The following is a 15,615-nucleotide window of genomic DNA, read 5'->3' as shown; positions in this document are numbered from 1 at the left end:
TGAAAACAGTTTTATCTGTCAATTTTAATCATCCTTGCCAAAAGCCAGACTTTGCTAGATATCTATAAAAGTATAAAGGAAGGTATTTTCCTTCTCACAGATGAAATATGGCAAGGCCCTTCATTAGGACAATGACACATCAATGTCCACAAGTGCCTTAATTTAAGTTTATTGTTGTTTTTTTTTGTGGGTGGGGAAGAAGGCAGGATGCATGTGAACGCACTGACTTGGTCTATTTTGCCTCTCTTTCTCAATTTGCTCCACATTGCTCATATTTAATCAGTTTGCCCCATCACAAAATTTATTAGTCATTGCCCTAAGCTCTCTCAGCTTAAAAAAAAAAAGTGTTTCAGATGTTTCAGATTATGGAAAGAAAGGAGAGTGAAAGGAAGGAAGGAAGTAGGGAGGGAGGGAGGGAGAAAATAGCCACACTGAGTTGGCCAATAGAACAATAGCAAGAACGTTCTCTAACTATTCCATAGCAATACATATTTTTTAAAAGACAACTAAGCTTTATGTCCAAAAGTATTATGTTTAGTCTCATTTTCTATCAGAACATCAAGAAAAGGCCATGGTGCTAAAGGTTTTATAATATTCTTACTTTAATTTTACCAGAAGGAAAAGAATATGACAGTATATATGAGGAGTACCTTGCTGTCCCAAAACCTTTAAAAACAGACATAAATAAATGTAATTTATATTAGTGATGTTAGTGGTTTCTGAGCACTGAGCAGTGCAGAAACTCATATCAGTGAGGAGTATTTGTCCTGATGTGAGTGACACAGCTAATCCTGCTTCTCCCCTTCACCTATAGAGTGGCACTGGGCTAAGTGCCTTCTACTCAGTTTTAGGATCTGAGAAACAAGGAGTATATAAGTAACCCACAGCATGAGCTGAAGGGATTGCGCTGCCTCTCAAAAATGCAATTAGACTATTATTTAAAGAACACAGCAATTATGGAAGAGCAAGCTACTCAGGAAACCAAGGTTCTCTATGCTGCCACAGGACAGGAAAAGACTGGGAGAAGTGGAACCCAGCTGCTTGACATTTCACTTCCAACCAATAGCTAACCCTGGATGTTTAATTTGGAAGGTGGTGTGTTGTGAAGATTTAGCACTCATAGGGCAAGCTCTGCTTGGCAAAAATACTGGGATAACCAGTGTATTCTCATGAAGAATGAGAAATAGAAAGCTAACTCCAATTATTAAAATGATAAGCCTGGTAAAATGTTGAACCTGCTTTAAAGCAGTAAATAGGCAGACCCAGAACAGAGTACTATAAAATTTTAAGTTTAATTCCTATCAGGATCTATAGCACAGTGCCTGAAAGCATGGATGTACGTGATAAATGTTAGAAAAACTGCAATGAAATATAAAGGCATAATACTTTGGATACACACAAACTTAAAATCACTCTTAGGCATTAGTTTCTTACTGCTTACATGTCCACAGCACTTTATATTTAAAAAGTCATATGAATCTCCCTTGATACGAGAGTTTTATATTAGACTTGTTAATCATACCTGCTACCATCTATCCTGATAAATGCAGGGCTCCTAAACGGCCTTAACTTTCCAGCCCAAGGACATACCATTCACAGGTTACCTGTAGGTGGTCTGCAGCCAGCTAGCTTTCTACTTCCCATGCTCCTTGAGGTTATTCTAACCTTGTGCCCAACAGAGCTCTTTCTCTAAAATGCAGTGACTTCCAAATTAAGCATTCACATTACTGGTTGGAAATTAAGTGTCAAGAAAGTTTGCCTTCATGGGGATAAGGTGGACCAGCCAATTTCTCTCTTATAAGAATTTAAAGTAATAAATAAGAGTGGGTAACAGAAGCTGGATTTCATAAAGGCATACAAAAAAGTCATGAGGTAGAGCAGAGGACGTGGGCAGGCCAAGGTTTTGAGAAGGTAGAATTATAATTCAGAGAAACTATGCATAGTAAGCAGAAGTCATATGGTAGACAAATATAGAGTAAATGGTAAATCAGATGATAGCAGAAAGAAAAAGACTGATAGCAGGAAGAAGCTGATATGGGGAGGGGGTATGTTATATCCAGGATTGCAAAGGAGGGGGTGAATCCATGAACTGTAGCTGCTGAATTACAAGTCCCAGGTTCAGAGAAACCTACCCATATTCACAGTTCTACACCTGGATCTTCATGAAGTTCTTTCACCCTCAATTTCTTTGAATATATCTCCAATAATTAAGCTGGAATTTCTATGTCTTGCAAAAGAAAAAAAATTACTTTAAGAAACTTTAAATTTAAAAAGTAGACAAGCAACTTGCTTAAATCTCTAGAGAAAACAAAGCCATAGCTAATGTCCGATCTATCAGCTAGCAACTCTATGGAGGTTATTCAACTTTTTCACATCACCACCAAGAGAAACCTGTTCACTACACTTTGGAAGAAGCTGAACCCAAGATAGAAATGTCCATGCCCTAGAATAAAAAGAGTTAGTTGTAAATAACCTCCAAATCTTCCTATATTCCCGGTGACAAATTTAAAAGTTTGGATGTGCTGAAAGGCTAACTGGTAACAAAGAAATGAGGAACGCTCTCCAAGTTGAATAAATGCATGCAGGATAGCATAATGTTAATAAGAAAAAGGCTAGTGTGGGTCCTGACTGATGGTCAGGGACTCCCAAAGTTTTCCCAACTGAGGACCTACGTATACCCAACTGCTGTAATACTTCATCTAAAATGGCAGGTGGTGTCTATCTGCACATTTCCTCACAACTAGGGTAGAGTTTCAAACCTCTAGAGCCACATTCAGATAGCAGGCTTTGAATAGGTGCTTGGAATGAATCCAAAATGGGAGAAAGTCTAGTAACATGGTTAAAGAATTTGCAAACATCCTTAATTGATTAATTAATTAGCTTATTTATAATCTTAGACACTGTCCTTTTGAAAGCAAATTCACAAATCAAAATATACCTACAGCTGAAGCAGAAAGCTATGATCAAATTCTCAGGGCTTAATCATAATCATAGATTTCAAATACCCTTAAACACTAGCAATGAGAGTCACATTCCAAAGCTACCACAAAAATGCCGAAGAAGCTTAACAAAAAGTGAACATTTCAGTCACATCAGTTCTTTGACATCACACCAATGAGCTACAGGTTTCACAGCACTGAATATCCTGTAAAAAAGAAGCTAACAAAACTAGATCTATTCAGTAGGATGATTAAAAATTAAATGATGTACATAAACAGCTCTGCCTAATATCAGACAGCTAAGGGCAAGTATTCAGGGAACGTTGGCTGCTGCATGTTTAGCAGTTCTTTCTGGCACAGAGAAAAAAGTCAGACGCTGAAGGTAGACTAATGTGGATTTAAGGTCCCACTTTGAGCAGGTTACTAAACTTCTCTAAGCTTCAGTTTCTCACATGTGAAAGTAGATACTGCTCCCCCCAACCTTGGTGGGGTTTCTACATGGGTTTCTCAGCCCCAGCACTATTGACAACTGTGGAACAGATAAGTCTTTGGTGGGGAGGCTGTCGTGTGCATTATGGGACATTTGACAGCATCCCTGGCCTCCACCCAGTAGATATCAGTAGAATCCCCAAGTTACAGTAATCAAAAATGTCTCCAGACACTGCCAAATATCCCATGGGGGCAAAGTCACCGCTGGTTGAGAACCACTGGTTGACATCAGCACAGGGATTCGGTAGCTTAGAAAATGCTGAGAATCCCCTGAGTGGGTGGCAATCCAGACAAGCTGAAGTATAAAGCTGGTGTCAGCTGTCATCCACCAGGTCTCACATTCTTACTCAGTGTACGGCATGGAATTTTAAAACAAGTACTTGTCAGGAAACCACATAGCAGCAAGCTCAGAATTCCTGAACTTACAAAATAACTCATGGAAACACTGTGGTGGAAATATAATAAAGCAATAAAGCACAAACTACACAGACATGAACAGTTTGGCAAATGCTTCCCAATCAACCCCACTCAGTGACCTAGTCATAGCATGAGCAATGTCCTTTCTTCTCTACTGCACTGAGAGTGAAGTCAGAGGAAAGATTGAATGCCAAAAACGCCTGTGTTTTCATTCAGCTGGCGATCCTGGCTTCAGGCGAGGCTCTTCGTCTCTGCTCCAGTTTTCCCAATTGTAAAATGGAGTTGGTAATAATGAATACCCTGACCTAACTAGTTTTTGATTCTAAGTTGAGGATATCCCCTCGCTATAGGGCCTCAGGTCATAATAACCACTAGGGGTAAAATCACTACAACCACAAGAAATAATTTTGTCTCCAACCTTTTGGTGTAAAAGATGGAATTTATTTCACCTTTTTCATGGAATGTTTTAGCTTGTCATACCATTTCATCTCACCTATGTTGGTCTTCTTTGTGCTATCCATACATGAACTAGAAATATTACGTATATTAGCATTTTGCAACATTTATTTTTCATTATTATTCCCCAAAGGAGCCTTTGTAGGCATTTTTTCCTAATCATTTTCCCTGCATCATGAAATTTTAATACCAGATATACAGAATATCTCTTTATGTACCATGTCCCTTTGGAGGGCAATAAACAACTGTAAACAAGATTTTTATGCCCCCAAGAATCAATTTTTACTCCCTGGGGCAATATTGCCCCCACTGAGGGTCCATAGTGTAGGTGAATCTAGTTTGCAAAGTGTGTTCAGAGCCTGGAAAATCACCTTTTAGACAGCAGGAACTTAAATGGGGGTTTGAAAGAGATTTAGAATATCAGAAAGAAAACTGGAGAAATGGGATAATCCCATATGACATCAAATCTACATCACCTGGAGAGACCTGAATTCCCAAGGAAAAAACATCTCGTTCTTCCAGGACCCCCAAGTCTCTGGGGCCGACTATACCCCTTAGCGGCCCCAAACCCAACTATAACCTAGCTTCATCCCTGAAGGGAAATTCCATCAAATACGCATTTCAAGGATTGTTAGGTGTTAAAATTATAAAAATAAATGGCACACAATGGCTACCATGGAAGAAATCAGAAGCACAGGGCAAAGGCGTGTGTGGCTTTAGTGTGACAGCTTCGGATGTAGGACTTGCGGGGCAAGTTGGCCTCACTGGGACAGAGTGACGGGACAGGAGCAGCCTAAATGAACAAAGTGGATGGGACATATGCACATGGAAACAGCATGTGGGCAGTGGGGATCCTGCAGCAGGATGGCAAGCGTGTGCCCTGAATAGAGTATGTCAGCTCCAGCCATGTGGCCCAGTGGGTCAGATCTTCTGAATTTCTGGATTGTTATGTGAAATCCAGATTTTAAATGAAATCTCCTAATTTCTAAATGTGGGCTTGAATTTTTCAAACCTTTCATGGGCTTAAAAAAAAGAAACACATCTGCATACAATATAAGACTACCAATTAGTAAACTACGTTCAAACAAAGGGCAAGAAAATTTTCCTTCCTTCTGTGAGGAAAGAGGCTCTGACTCTAAGGGACTTCTCAACATCACAGAAAGCACTGAATGGGGCGGGGGTGATTCCAAGCTCTTTCTTTTATCCAGTACATCTGTGGAGCCCTAATTTAACAGACTATATCTGGTGAGTAATTATGCACAAAGGTCACCACTTCATATCTTTATAATTTAAGAAAAATTAGGGAATAGCGTACCCTAACTACTTAAAGAAATTTAAATGGTACCTTTCTGTGACCACAAGTGGGGTGGACTTCTGTGTGCATTTTAATATGCTGCATCATCAGAGACTCTTAATAATCACTGATTTCACCCATACTTAACAATTTAATAACCTAAGGAGACAAAAGACCTGTATGCAGAAAACTATAAGACACTGATGAAAGAAATTAAAGACAATACAAACAGATGGAGGGATATACCATGTTCTTGGATTGGAAGAATCAACATTGTGAAAATGACTATGCTACCCAAAGCAATCTACAGATTCAATTCAATCCCTATCAAACTACCAATGACATTTTTCACAGAACTAGAACAAAAAATTTCACAATTTGTATGGAAACACAAAAACCCCAAATAGCCAAAGCAATCTTGAGAAAGAAAAACGGAGCTGGAGGAATCAGGCTCCCTGACTTCAGACTATACCAGAAAGCTACAGTAATCAAGACAGTATGGTACTGGCACTAAAACAGAAATATAGATCAATGGAACAGGATAGAAAGGCCAGAGATAAACCCACTCACATATGGTCACCTTATCTTTAATAAAGGAGGCAAGAATATATAATGGAGAAAAGACAGCCTCTTCAATAAGTGGTGCTGGGAAAACTGGACAGCTACATGTAAAAGAATGAAATTGTGTATGGTGTTAGAACACTCCTAACACCATACACAAAAATAAACTCAAAATGGATTAAAGACCTAAATGTAAGGCCAGACACCATCAAACTTTTAGAGGAAAACATAGGCAGAACACTCTATGACATAAATCACAGCAAGATCCTTTTTGACCCACCTCCTAGAGAAATGGAAATAAAAACAAAAATAAACAAATGGGACCTAATGAAGCTTAAAAGCTTTTGCACAGCAAAGGAAACCATAAACAAGATGAAAAGACAACCCTCAGAAGGGGAGAAAATATTTGCAAATGTAGCAACTGACAAAGAATTAATCTCCAAAATATACACGCAGCTCATGCAGTTCAATATCAGAAAAACAAACAACCCAATCCAAAAATGGGCAGAAGACCTAAATAGACATTTCTCCAAAGAAGATATACAGATTGCCAATAAACACATGAAAGGGTGCTCCACTAATAATTAGAGAAGTGCAAATCAAAACTACAGTGAGGTATCACCTCACACCGGTCAGAATGGCCATCATCAAAAAATCTACAAACAATAAATGCTGGAGAGGGTGTGGAGAAAAGGGAACCCTCTTGCACTCTTGGTGGGAATGTAAATTGATACAGCCACTATGGAGAACATATGGACATTCCTTAAAAAGCTAAAAATAGAACTACCATACAACCCAGCAATCCCACTACTGGGCATACACCCTGAGAAAACCATAAATCAAAAAGAGTCAAAAAAAAAAAGAGTCATGTACCACAATGTTCATTGCAGCTCCATTTACAATAGCCAGGACATGGAAGCAACCTAAGTGTCCATCGACAGATGAATGGATAAAGAAGATGTGGCACATATATACAATGGAATATTACTCAGCCATAAAAAGAAACAAAATCGAGTTATTTGTAGTGAGGTGGATGGACCTAGAGTCTGTCATACAGAGTGAAGTCAGAAAGAGAAAAACAAATACTGTATGCTAACACATGTATATGGAATCTAAAAAAAAAGAAAGAAAAAAGATGGTCCTGAAGAACCTAGGGGCTGGACAGCAATAAAGATGCAGACGTAGAGAATGGACTTGAAGACACAGGGAGGGGGAAGGGTAAGCTGGGACGAAGTGAGAGAGTGGCATGGACATATATACACTACCAAATGTAAAATAGGTAGCTAGTGGGAAGCAGCCACATAGCACAGGGAGATCAGCTCGGTGCTTTGTGACCACCTAGAGGGGTGGGATAGGGAGGGTGGGAGGGAGGGAGATGCAAGAGGGAAGAGATATGGGGATATATGTATATGTATAGTTGATTCACTTTGTTATAAAGTAGAAACTAACACACTGTTGTAAAGCAATTATACTCCAATAAAGAGGTTAAAAATTTTTTAAATTTAAAAATGGCGTGTTTTCTGCCTAATTAGACAAAATGTAACGTCACCAAACTAGTATTACCGACATATGAATTTTTAAATTCCTAAAACATGTAAGCAATTATATCTTCCTAAAATTTTAATTGATACAAAGGCACAAGTGAATCCCAACCCTGAGTCCAATGGCTTAACTTCTGGACAATTACAGACATTTTTAAGTAGTCTGGGACCTTTTTGAATATAGTCCTTCCCAAGTCACAGAGGCTGTGCTAACTCTATTCTCCAGTCTCACGAGTTTTTGCTGGTTAGTTCAAGTTCTCTTCACTTTTCATATCACGAAAGAGAAATACAGCATTCAAAGCAGTGTCACTGAGACAGGCATGGCATAAAAAAAAAAAAAAAGTGATGTATTGGAGAGTTTCACAGTTGTTATGGAATCAAGGTCAATGGCTAAGACAAAGTCAGTGTAGAGAAAATTACCTTATTTGTAAACTCTTTAGGGAGGAAAGAGTGATAGGAATAACCTTTTATAAAATAAGTGAATTCTCTTAGTGATATCAGAAGTTAATGTTAATAGCCACAGACTGCTTAAACTAAAAAGGAAAATTACAGACTGACTCTTAGCCATTAAATATTGTTAGCACACTTTAGTTCTGACACACTCACATAAAAGGTAATAAAACTCATAAATCAATTGGCTGTCTGCTTCTAAGATTTACTTTACTCAGAATGGTGAGTTAAAAGACAAAATATGATGTTGAATGTCATTTTAGCTACCTAAACACAGGGACCTCACAGAGATGAGAATTTCTGGACAGAGTGGAGACAGGAATATACAAGAGCCATCATCCAAATGAAGGGAGGTCCTCATTTTAATGGAAAACAGGTATTAGTATTCTTATCTCAAACTTCTCTAAATTTTCAACTTTGTCATCATCCTATGATAAAAAAGAAATGCTATTAATGTCTATAATAAATCAATTTTTTTCACTCCTGTTCTGTTTCCAGCTTGCTTGGATTGACTAAGATGGACCCTGAATGAAAAGTCCACACAAAGTCAGTAGTTTCCTGAAGCTAGTCATTGGCCCTGTGTTGGTTCAACACAGAAGTTTGGATCAATTCACATCAAAATGAGAAAAACAAGGGTGACGGTGAGTTTTTCATATGACTGAATTTATACATTTGTAAGATCTTTTGCCTAAGGCTATCCTTTTCATTAATTTGTTTGTTATTTTATTGTATGAAGTATATGAATAACAAATGTGAGTGCCCATTGAATTTTTTTTTTACTTAGACAATTTTATTAAGTTTTATTTGTAAATATATTTTATAACAACTAATTTTAATGGTCTTTCTAATTCAGCCAAAGTAATATTTTTAAAGTACATTCCATTTCAGTATTTGCTCTTACTTCCACCACCTTGAATTTTTTGAATAAATTTATTTTCTAAAGTAAAAGGTTGGTGAACCTACAATGTGCCCCTCTTTAATTTTAATTTCTACTAAATCCCAAAATCTAAAAACCACCACTCCATGTGACTCAGCACATTGGTCTAATTATCGATAACGAGGTGCCCTGGTGTTTGGATGAGGCCCCAGCCGGGAAAGGACAAGAGAGGGAAGGCTGGTCCTGAAGGGTAAGACTTGGGGCTCATCTCTGGGGAATGAGTCACCCAAGCACTAATCCAGAGCCTGGACAGTGGGCTCTCCCACTTATTAACCAAGTACCCCTCTTTACCTCCCCTCTGAGTTCACTGTGGATATTATAAGAGACTCCTGCATGTGTTTATAGCTCTATGAACTCATGAGTCTAATGATCTGGGCGATTCACTCCATGACCGTGGAAAGTGACCAATGAGAGCATGAGAGCACTGACTGAGATGTCAATATTTGGATGAAAAGTGATATAATGGTCCCACTGGCTTCTGGCTTCTCCCCCGGGGATGTGAGGGTGGAGCAAGGGGAAAGGAGACAGGAAACCTCAGGCAGAGCATTTCACTGTGTCCTTTACCACCTCTCCTATGCTCTCTGATCAAGACCCCATGCCCCACACTTCCTTCATCCTCATCTCCCATTCTTCACACACATGTGCACACATGCATGCACTCCTGCCTCAATGGCCCTCTTCTTGCTACGCACAAGGAGATTCAGACAGGCCTTACAGGATCCTCTTTGGTGGCAGTTGGGATTGGTGGTACTGGGCAGGAGGACAAGTCTCAGTCCAACAAAACAATTTGTGGCACAACTCGAAGAGGTGTAACCGTAGAAACCTTCATTAATATTTCTTCCCGAAAGTAACTGACTTTAGGCTACAGCAAGCGTCGGTAGTTAAGATCAATGACTCTCAGAAATAAATATTATTTCTCTCAGTGAGAGCAAAAATCTAAGCAAACAAAACATGCAACTCAAATGAAGGTAGATTTCTAAAAGACAGGAAACCAAACACAGCAGGAACTCATCTAAAAAATACTAAGATCTGTCACAATTTCTCTCAAAGGTTCAACTGAGTTCAGTGGTATTCCCTAGCTCATGTGGATATTTCTTTTCCTCAGCCTAATGAAATATTCCTTGAGGAATTTTGGATCAATTCATTGGCTACTTCAGAGTTTTTTCTTTAGAAAATGAACTGATGGAAACAATGAACTATGGTTTCTAATTGGGAGATTTAATTCTCCATGAGTTCTCTGGCTTCACAATCCCACAAGTAAAATGCTCTCAGGCATTTGTGTGTGTGTGTGTGTGTGTGTGTGTGTGTGTGTGTGTGTGTGTGTGTGTGTGAGAGAGAGAGAGAGAGAGAGAGCATGTGTGCACATGCGCACACACACACACACACACTGTGCCCACTGTGAAAACAGGGCCCTCTGTTTTTGGGGACATGGCATGAGACACCTTCCGAGGGGAGGTGATGTGGTGTGCCCCTTTGACCCTTCATGGCTACTGGCACCAACAGCTTTGTTCTGGTTTGGGGGAGAAGGGGACACCCACCTGCACTGGCTCAGGGGGAAGCTGGACCACGTGCTGCATGCGCTCGCTGTGATGGTGCCTCGATTCCTCCTCATAAATCACATCCCTCTCGTGTTGGGGAAGGTTCAGGAAGCGACGGATGGTACAGAGGTTCTCCCAGAGGGTGCGGTTTTCTGGGCTGGGGTTCTCCTTCCAGCGGAGCAGTTCACACAGCCAGCCCTAGAAACAGAGAAGGTCACTTGAATTAACCTGCAGAGTGCAGAGCAGCAGAGGGGGGTTTGAGTGCAGTCAAGTAACCATACCGGTTTATCGTATTTTTACGTCAAACTTGTTCTCACCAAACTGGGAAAATAGTGATACAGCCTGACAACTCTGAAAACCAACCAATGACCACGCATACAGTTACACCAATACCTGAGAATCTTTGGTCTTTATTAATTATCTTATCACCCTTCCTATTGAATATATTCTCAATTAATTTACAGTTCCTTTGTAAAAGATACTCAAGGAAGACTGTAGCTATCCAATTCTCAGAAAGAGTAATTCATGTTGGTCAGCAACAATTTTTAAAAATTACCCAATTGGACAGTACTCCATTCCAAGAAAAAAGTGAAGATGAACAAATATGTATTGCAAAATGGCAAATTCTAAAGAAGAAAAAATACCTAAGTATTAATAAGGAGGAAATAAGTCTCACAATTATCAATAACTCCTCCCTAACAACCTTAGCTAGAATGAAAAACTGTATTCCTGCTTAATCTCTGAATGCCATGGGCTCCAGGCCCTTTTAACCATCACCTTCCTGCCTCAACCACACCTGCAGGAAGGTAGGCAGTCGGACGGGTCACACCTGCAAATGTCTGCCTCCCAACTCTGGCATCCGGATGTTCTCTTGCAACTGCACAAGAAAGAAAATGTAATGCAAATAATGATGGATTATATGAAAATAATACAGAGGATGCTGTCAACATCGCTCACTGACTCATGTCAAAATATTTTACCCAGTAGCTTTCTAACCCATCATTTCCAAGCTACGTTGCTAATTTTTAAAACAAGAACTGTCCCACATCACGCCTCCTGCAAGAGTAAGAATTTTTCTAAAAAGGTGCATAAGTAAACACAAACGACTTTGTAAAAACTAAATCCCGAACCTCAACAAATTCTATATCATAACTTGTAAGCCAATGAAAGTTCCTGACACGCATTATAAAAACCCCTTATAATATCATAAGCTGTTGTTTGTCTAACTCTCCACTGTGTCTTCTGCCTTTACCCAAAAAAAGGCAAGATTTGATTATCTCCGCTGCATCAGCCAAGACAGCAACACCAGCTGTTCTCATTGTGCAGCCTCTTCCTCGCGGCCTCCATGTTAATAACCTGATCATTCCATTTTCTCCTTCAACTGCCGGCTGCAGCACCGCAAAGAGACAAAAACCCAGGCCCATCTGCAGCAGCTGTAGGCACTGAACTGTGAAGCCACTGGGGATTTATAAACTAATCTGTAACACAACACTGCCTTGTTTTTACAAGTGAGAGGCCACATTTGTGCAGACCTGATCTTTTCTTGCAATAAACTGGGAGCTGGGGAGAGTTAGAGGGTTAGGAAGAAGAATGAAAACAAGATATCTAATCATTTGCTTGGAAATGTTTTTCAAAGTATTTTCATAGATTTCTTTTTTTCCAACTCGATTGAGAGACAGGTAATGGTTGATTTTCAAGGTGCAACATATATGAAAATTGAAGACGATTAAATTTTTATCCCTATCAGAAAATAAATTATATTTTTAAAAACCTCCTAGTCCCAAAGTGTTTCCTCAAGGGTTTCTTTGTACACAGCAAAGAATTCTTGAAATGGAAAACAAACCATCTGTGGAAAAAGTAAGCTCCTATTTCTCTGTCTTTTCACAGATCTGAATAAGTCTCCAGCTGAACTCTTTCAAATGTTTCAAACAGGTATGTTTAACATCTCCCAGGGGAGGCTACAGCATGGAGACCAATCGTTTAACAGAAAATAAAAACAAAAACCTGCATCTGTTAAAAGATGAAGTTCTGAGATACCCAGACCTTAAGGAGGACAGCACCTGCTGTTCCGCATGAGGAGTGAACTGCATTGTGGGAAGCCGCAGCTTGAAAGGAGACAGGTGACAGCTGAGTGGTATCTCCACTTATGATACTCGGAATGTCTCGCACAACATTCATTGCCGCATTTGATTTATATGCGCTGTTATAATCTGCACTCATTACAACCACTTAGAACAAACTACAGACCTCGTTATGGACTGTGTGCTGTCTGCCATCAGTCTTTAAGAAGTGTAGAGCTCAATTTGCCCACTGACATGCAAGGTCCTGACCTTGAAGCTATTAGGGAGCGGATTAGACACAAGTGTGATCATGTGTGCAGACATAAGCAAACCAAATTAATTTCTGGCACAGGGAGGTAGGCAACAAGACCCTGTTCTTAGGGCACCAGAGAACTTCCTCAAATCCCTGATGGAGCTGAGCTAATAGCATGTTTAAGGGAACCCAGTTTTGAAGACAAAGCACATTCATGGTATTTAGAGGGTTATTAATCTAGTTTCCCCACAAAGTGTTTGCTTGGCTGATCAGATTAAGGGATGGAGCCTTCAACAGCGCACCCTCACCACAGCAGGCCCCAAGAAATCTGTGATACTTCACAGCCTTGGACATATTGCACCATGTGTACCCAGCTGCTTCAATAATTAGCTTATGAATGTATCAGCTGGTTCTGTGATTTTTATAAATAATAACTAACCTACTGAGCAGAAACAGTGGCACAAAACTGCAAGGTGCTCCTAACTCTAACTTGCTCTTCTACTAAATGCCGATATTCCCTGTGGGTGGAGCTCCTCTGATGCCATCTATAAATATTTATTCTGCATCGGAAATGGCAGTGTATTTTTGTCAGTTTTCTTCGCGGCAGCCATGATTCGCTTTCCCCTCACTCTGACTCACTTGCTCACTCCACGGATCTGTACGCTTATCTCCCGGAAATCTATTCTTCCACCTCACTTCCCATCTCATCCTCCATCTTTTTATTCACATGATCCTTCCACCAGCCCACTTGGGATGCTTATCTCTGTTTTCTCAATAGTGTCCCTTATTAGCTTGTTTGATGGCTAGTGAATGTGCCAGAAAGTGCGCCTGAACACACACGTATGTAACCGAGTGAACCCATCACAGAAGAGATAAAGAGTCCCCACATTGGGACTTTTTTCATTTATATAATTTTTGCATGCCATCCAAGAAAGTTTTGCAGTATCAGGCAAAAAAAAAAAAAGTGTAAATGTCAAATAAAACAGTGACAGATGACAGTATTCTCTATTGAATAGCACTGTTTCTGTCGTGCATGTTCAATGGGAACTCATGAATTATTAATAAACAAATCTCCTTTTTCTGTTAAAATCTCAAGTAGGTTTTTTGTTGTTGCTCCCTGTGTGTTATGTGGAGCATTCCAGGAGAATTATTTTCTTTTCGGACATGCTGATACAGAAGTTCATCTGATTTCCAGCCTTGGCCAGCCTTGTGAGCGGACACAAGGAACTGTGGTGTATATAGCTAGCTGTGATTCCTCTTTTAGTCTGGTTGTAAGCTTTGACCAAAGGTTGGCTGAATATTCATATAGTCAGTTTTGCATTTTTAGCATGGGAAAACTGAGGCTAAGTAAGTTACATGTGCCAGAGCACAGCTAGGCAACACAGAATATTCAATTTGGAGACCAAACTGCTAAGTTCCTGCTCTGACATTAAATTATTGGGTGACCTTTGGATAAGTGGTTACCCTCTTGGATCTTCTGGAAGCTTAACTATAAAAGAAGGGGTGTACAAAAGATGATCTCTAAGTTCCCTTCCAGGTTCACATTCCATGATCTATTACCTTGTTATTTGTCAGAAACAACAGATAATGATTAGCCATCAGGGTCAAAGTACAAAGAATAAAACCACCTTGGTCAAGTGATCAAGGTCAACATCACCAGTGATGACATATTCACAACCATGAACTCTGTGATATGATTCACTGCAAAGGACACAACATAGTATCTGAGGTCTTGCCCAAAATGCATAACCTCAGTCCAATCATGACAAACCCTAACTGAGAGATTTCCAACAAAATAACCAATCAGTACTCTTTAAAAGTGGCAAGATCATTTAAAAAAAAAAAAAAAAAAGGAAAGACTGAAGAATGGTCACAGACTGCAGAAAACTAAGGCTAAATAACTAAACGCAATATGGTTCCTGATTGAGATCCTGGCACAAAAAATGGACATTAGTGGAAATACTATTAATATTTAGTATAATGTTAATTAAAAAAATTAGTGAAATTAGAATAAAGTTTTCAGTTTAGTTAATGTATTAAAACAATGCTAACTTCCTGGTTTTGAGCATTGCACTACGGTGATGTAGCTGTTACATTAGGGGAAGCTAGGTGAGAAATATATGGAAACTGTACTATTTTCCAAAATCTGTGAGTCTAAAATGTGTTCAAAATAAAAAGTTAAAAAAATTACAGAGAATACCTGGAACTTACATAGGAAAATGTACATGGAACCTAAGTATAATGATGCTAAGGAATTTATGATTAAAACACTTCTACCTTCAAAATCTGAACCCAGAGAAAGAATGTAAGTTCAGGGGCCTCCCTGGTGGCGCAGTGGTTGAGAGTCTGCCTGCCAATGCAGGGGACACGGGTTCGAGCCCTGGTCTGGGAAGATCCCACATGCCGCGGAGCAACTAGGCCCGTGAGCCACAATTACTGAGCCTGCGCGTCTGGAGCCTGTGCTCCGCAACAAGAGAGGCCACGATGGTGGGAGGCCCGCGCACCGCGATGAAGAGTGGCCCCTGCTTGCCGCAACTAGAGAAAGCCCTAGCACAGAAACGAAGACCCAACATAGCAATCACTCAATCAATCAATCAATCAATCAATCTTTAAAAAAAAAAAAAAAAAGAATGTAAGTTCAAAGGCTACATCCTTGTGATCAATGGATAAAGAGTTCCCA

At 39.7% G+C, this 15,615-nt stretch overlaps 1 protein-coding gene across 2 annotated transcripts in view; it reads right to left on the bottom strand.

Moving 5' to 3' along the window:
* SATB2 (SATB homeobox 2) overlaps positions 1–15,615 on the bottom strand; it is a 194,017-nt gene that overhangs the window by 31,263 nt on the left and 147,139 nt on the right. For both annotated transcript variants that reach the window (XM_082397358.1, XM_082397359.1), the window contains exon 10: positions 10,623–10,820. In XM_082397358.1, the coding sequence (XP_082253484.1) occupies positions 10,623–10,820 (198 nt within the window). The remainder of the gene's footprint in view (positions 1–10,622; positions 10,821–15,615) is intronic.

Source organism: Balaenoptera borealis (assembly GCF_965194805.1).
Source record: "Balaenoptera borealis genome assembly, chromosome: 6".
NCBI lineage: Eukaryota > Metazoa > Chordata > Mammalia > Artiodactyla > Balaenopteridae > Balaenoptera > Balaenoptera borealis.
The sequence above is the reverse complement of the archived record's forward strand: the minus strand, read 5'-3'. Positions and strand labels throughout refer to the sequence as shown.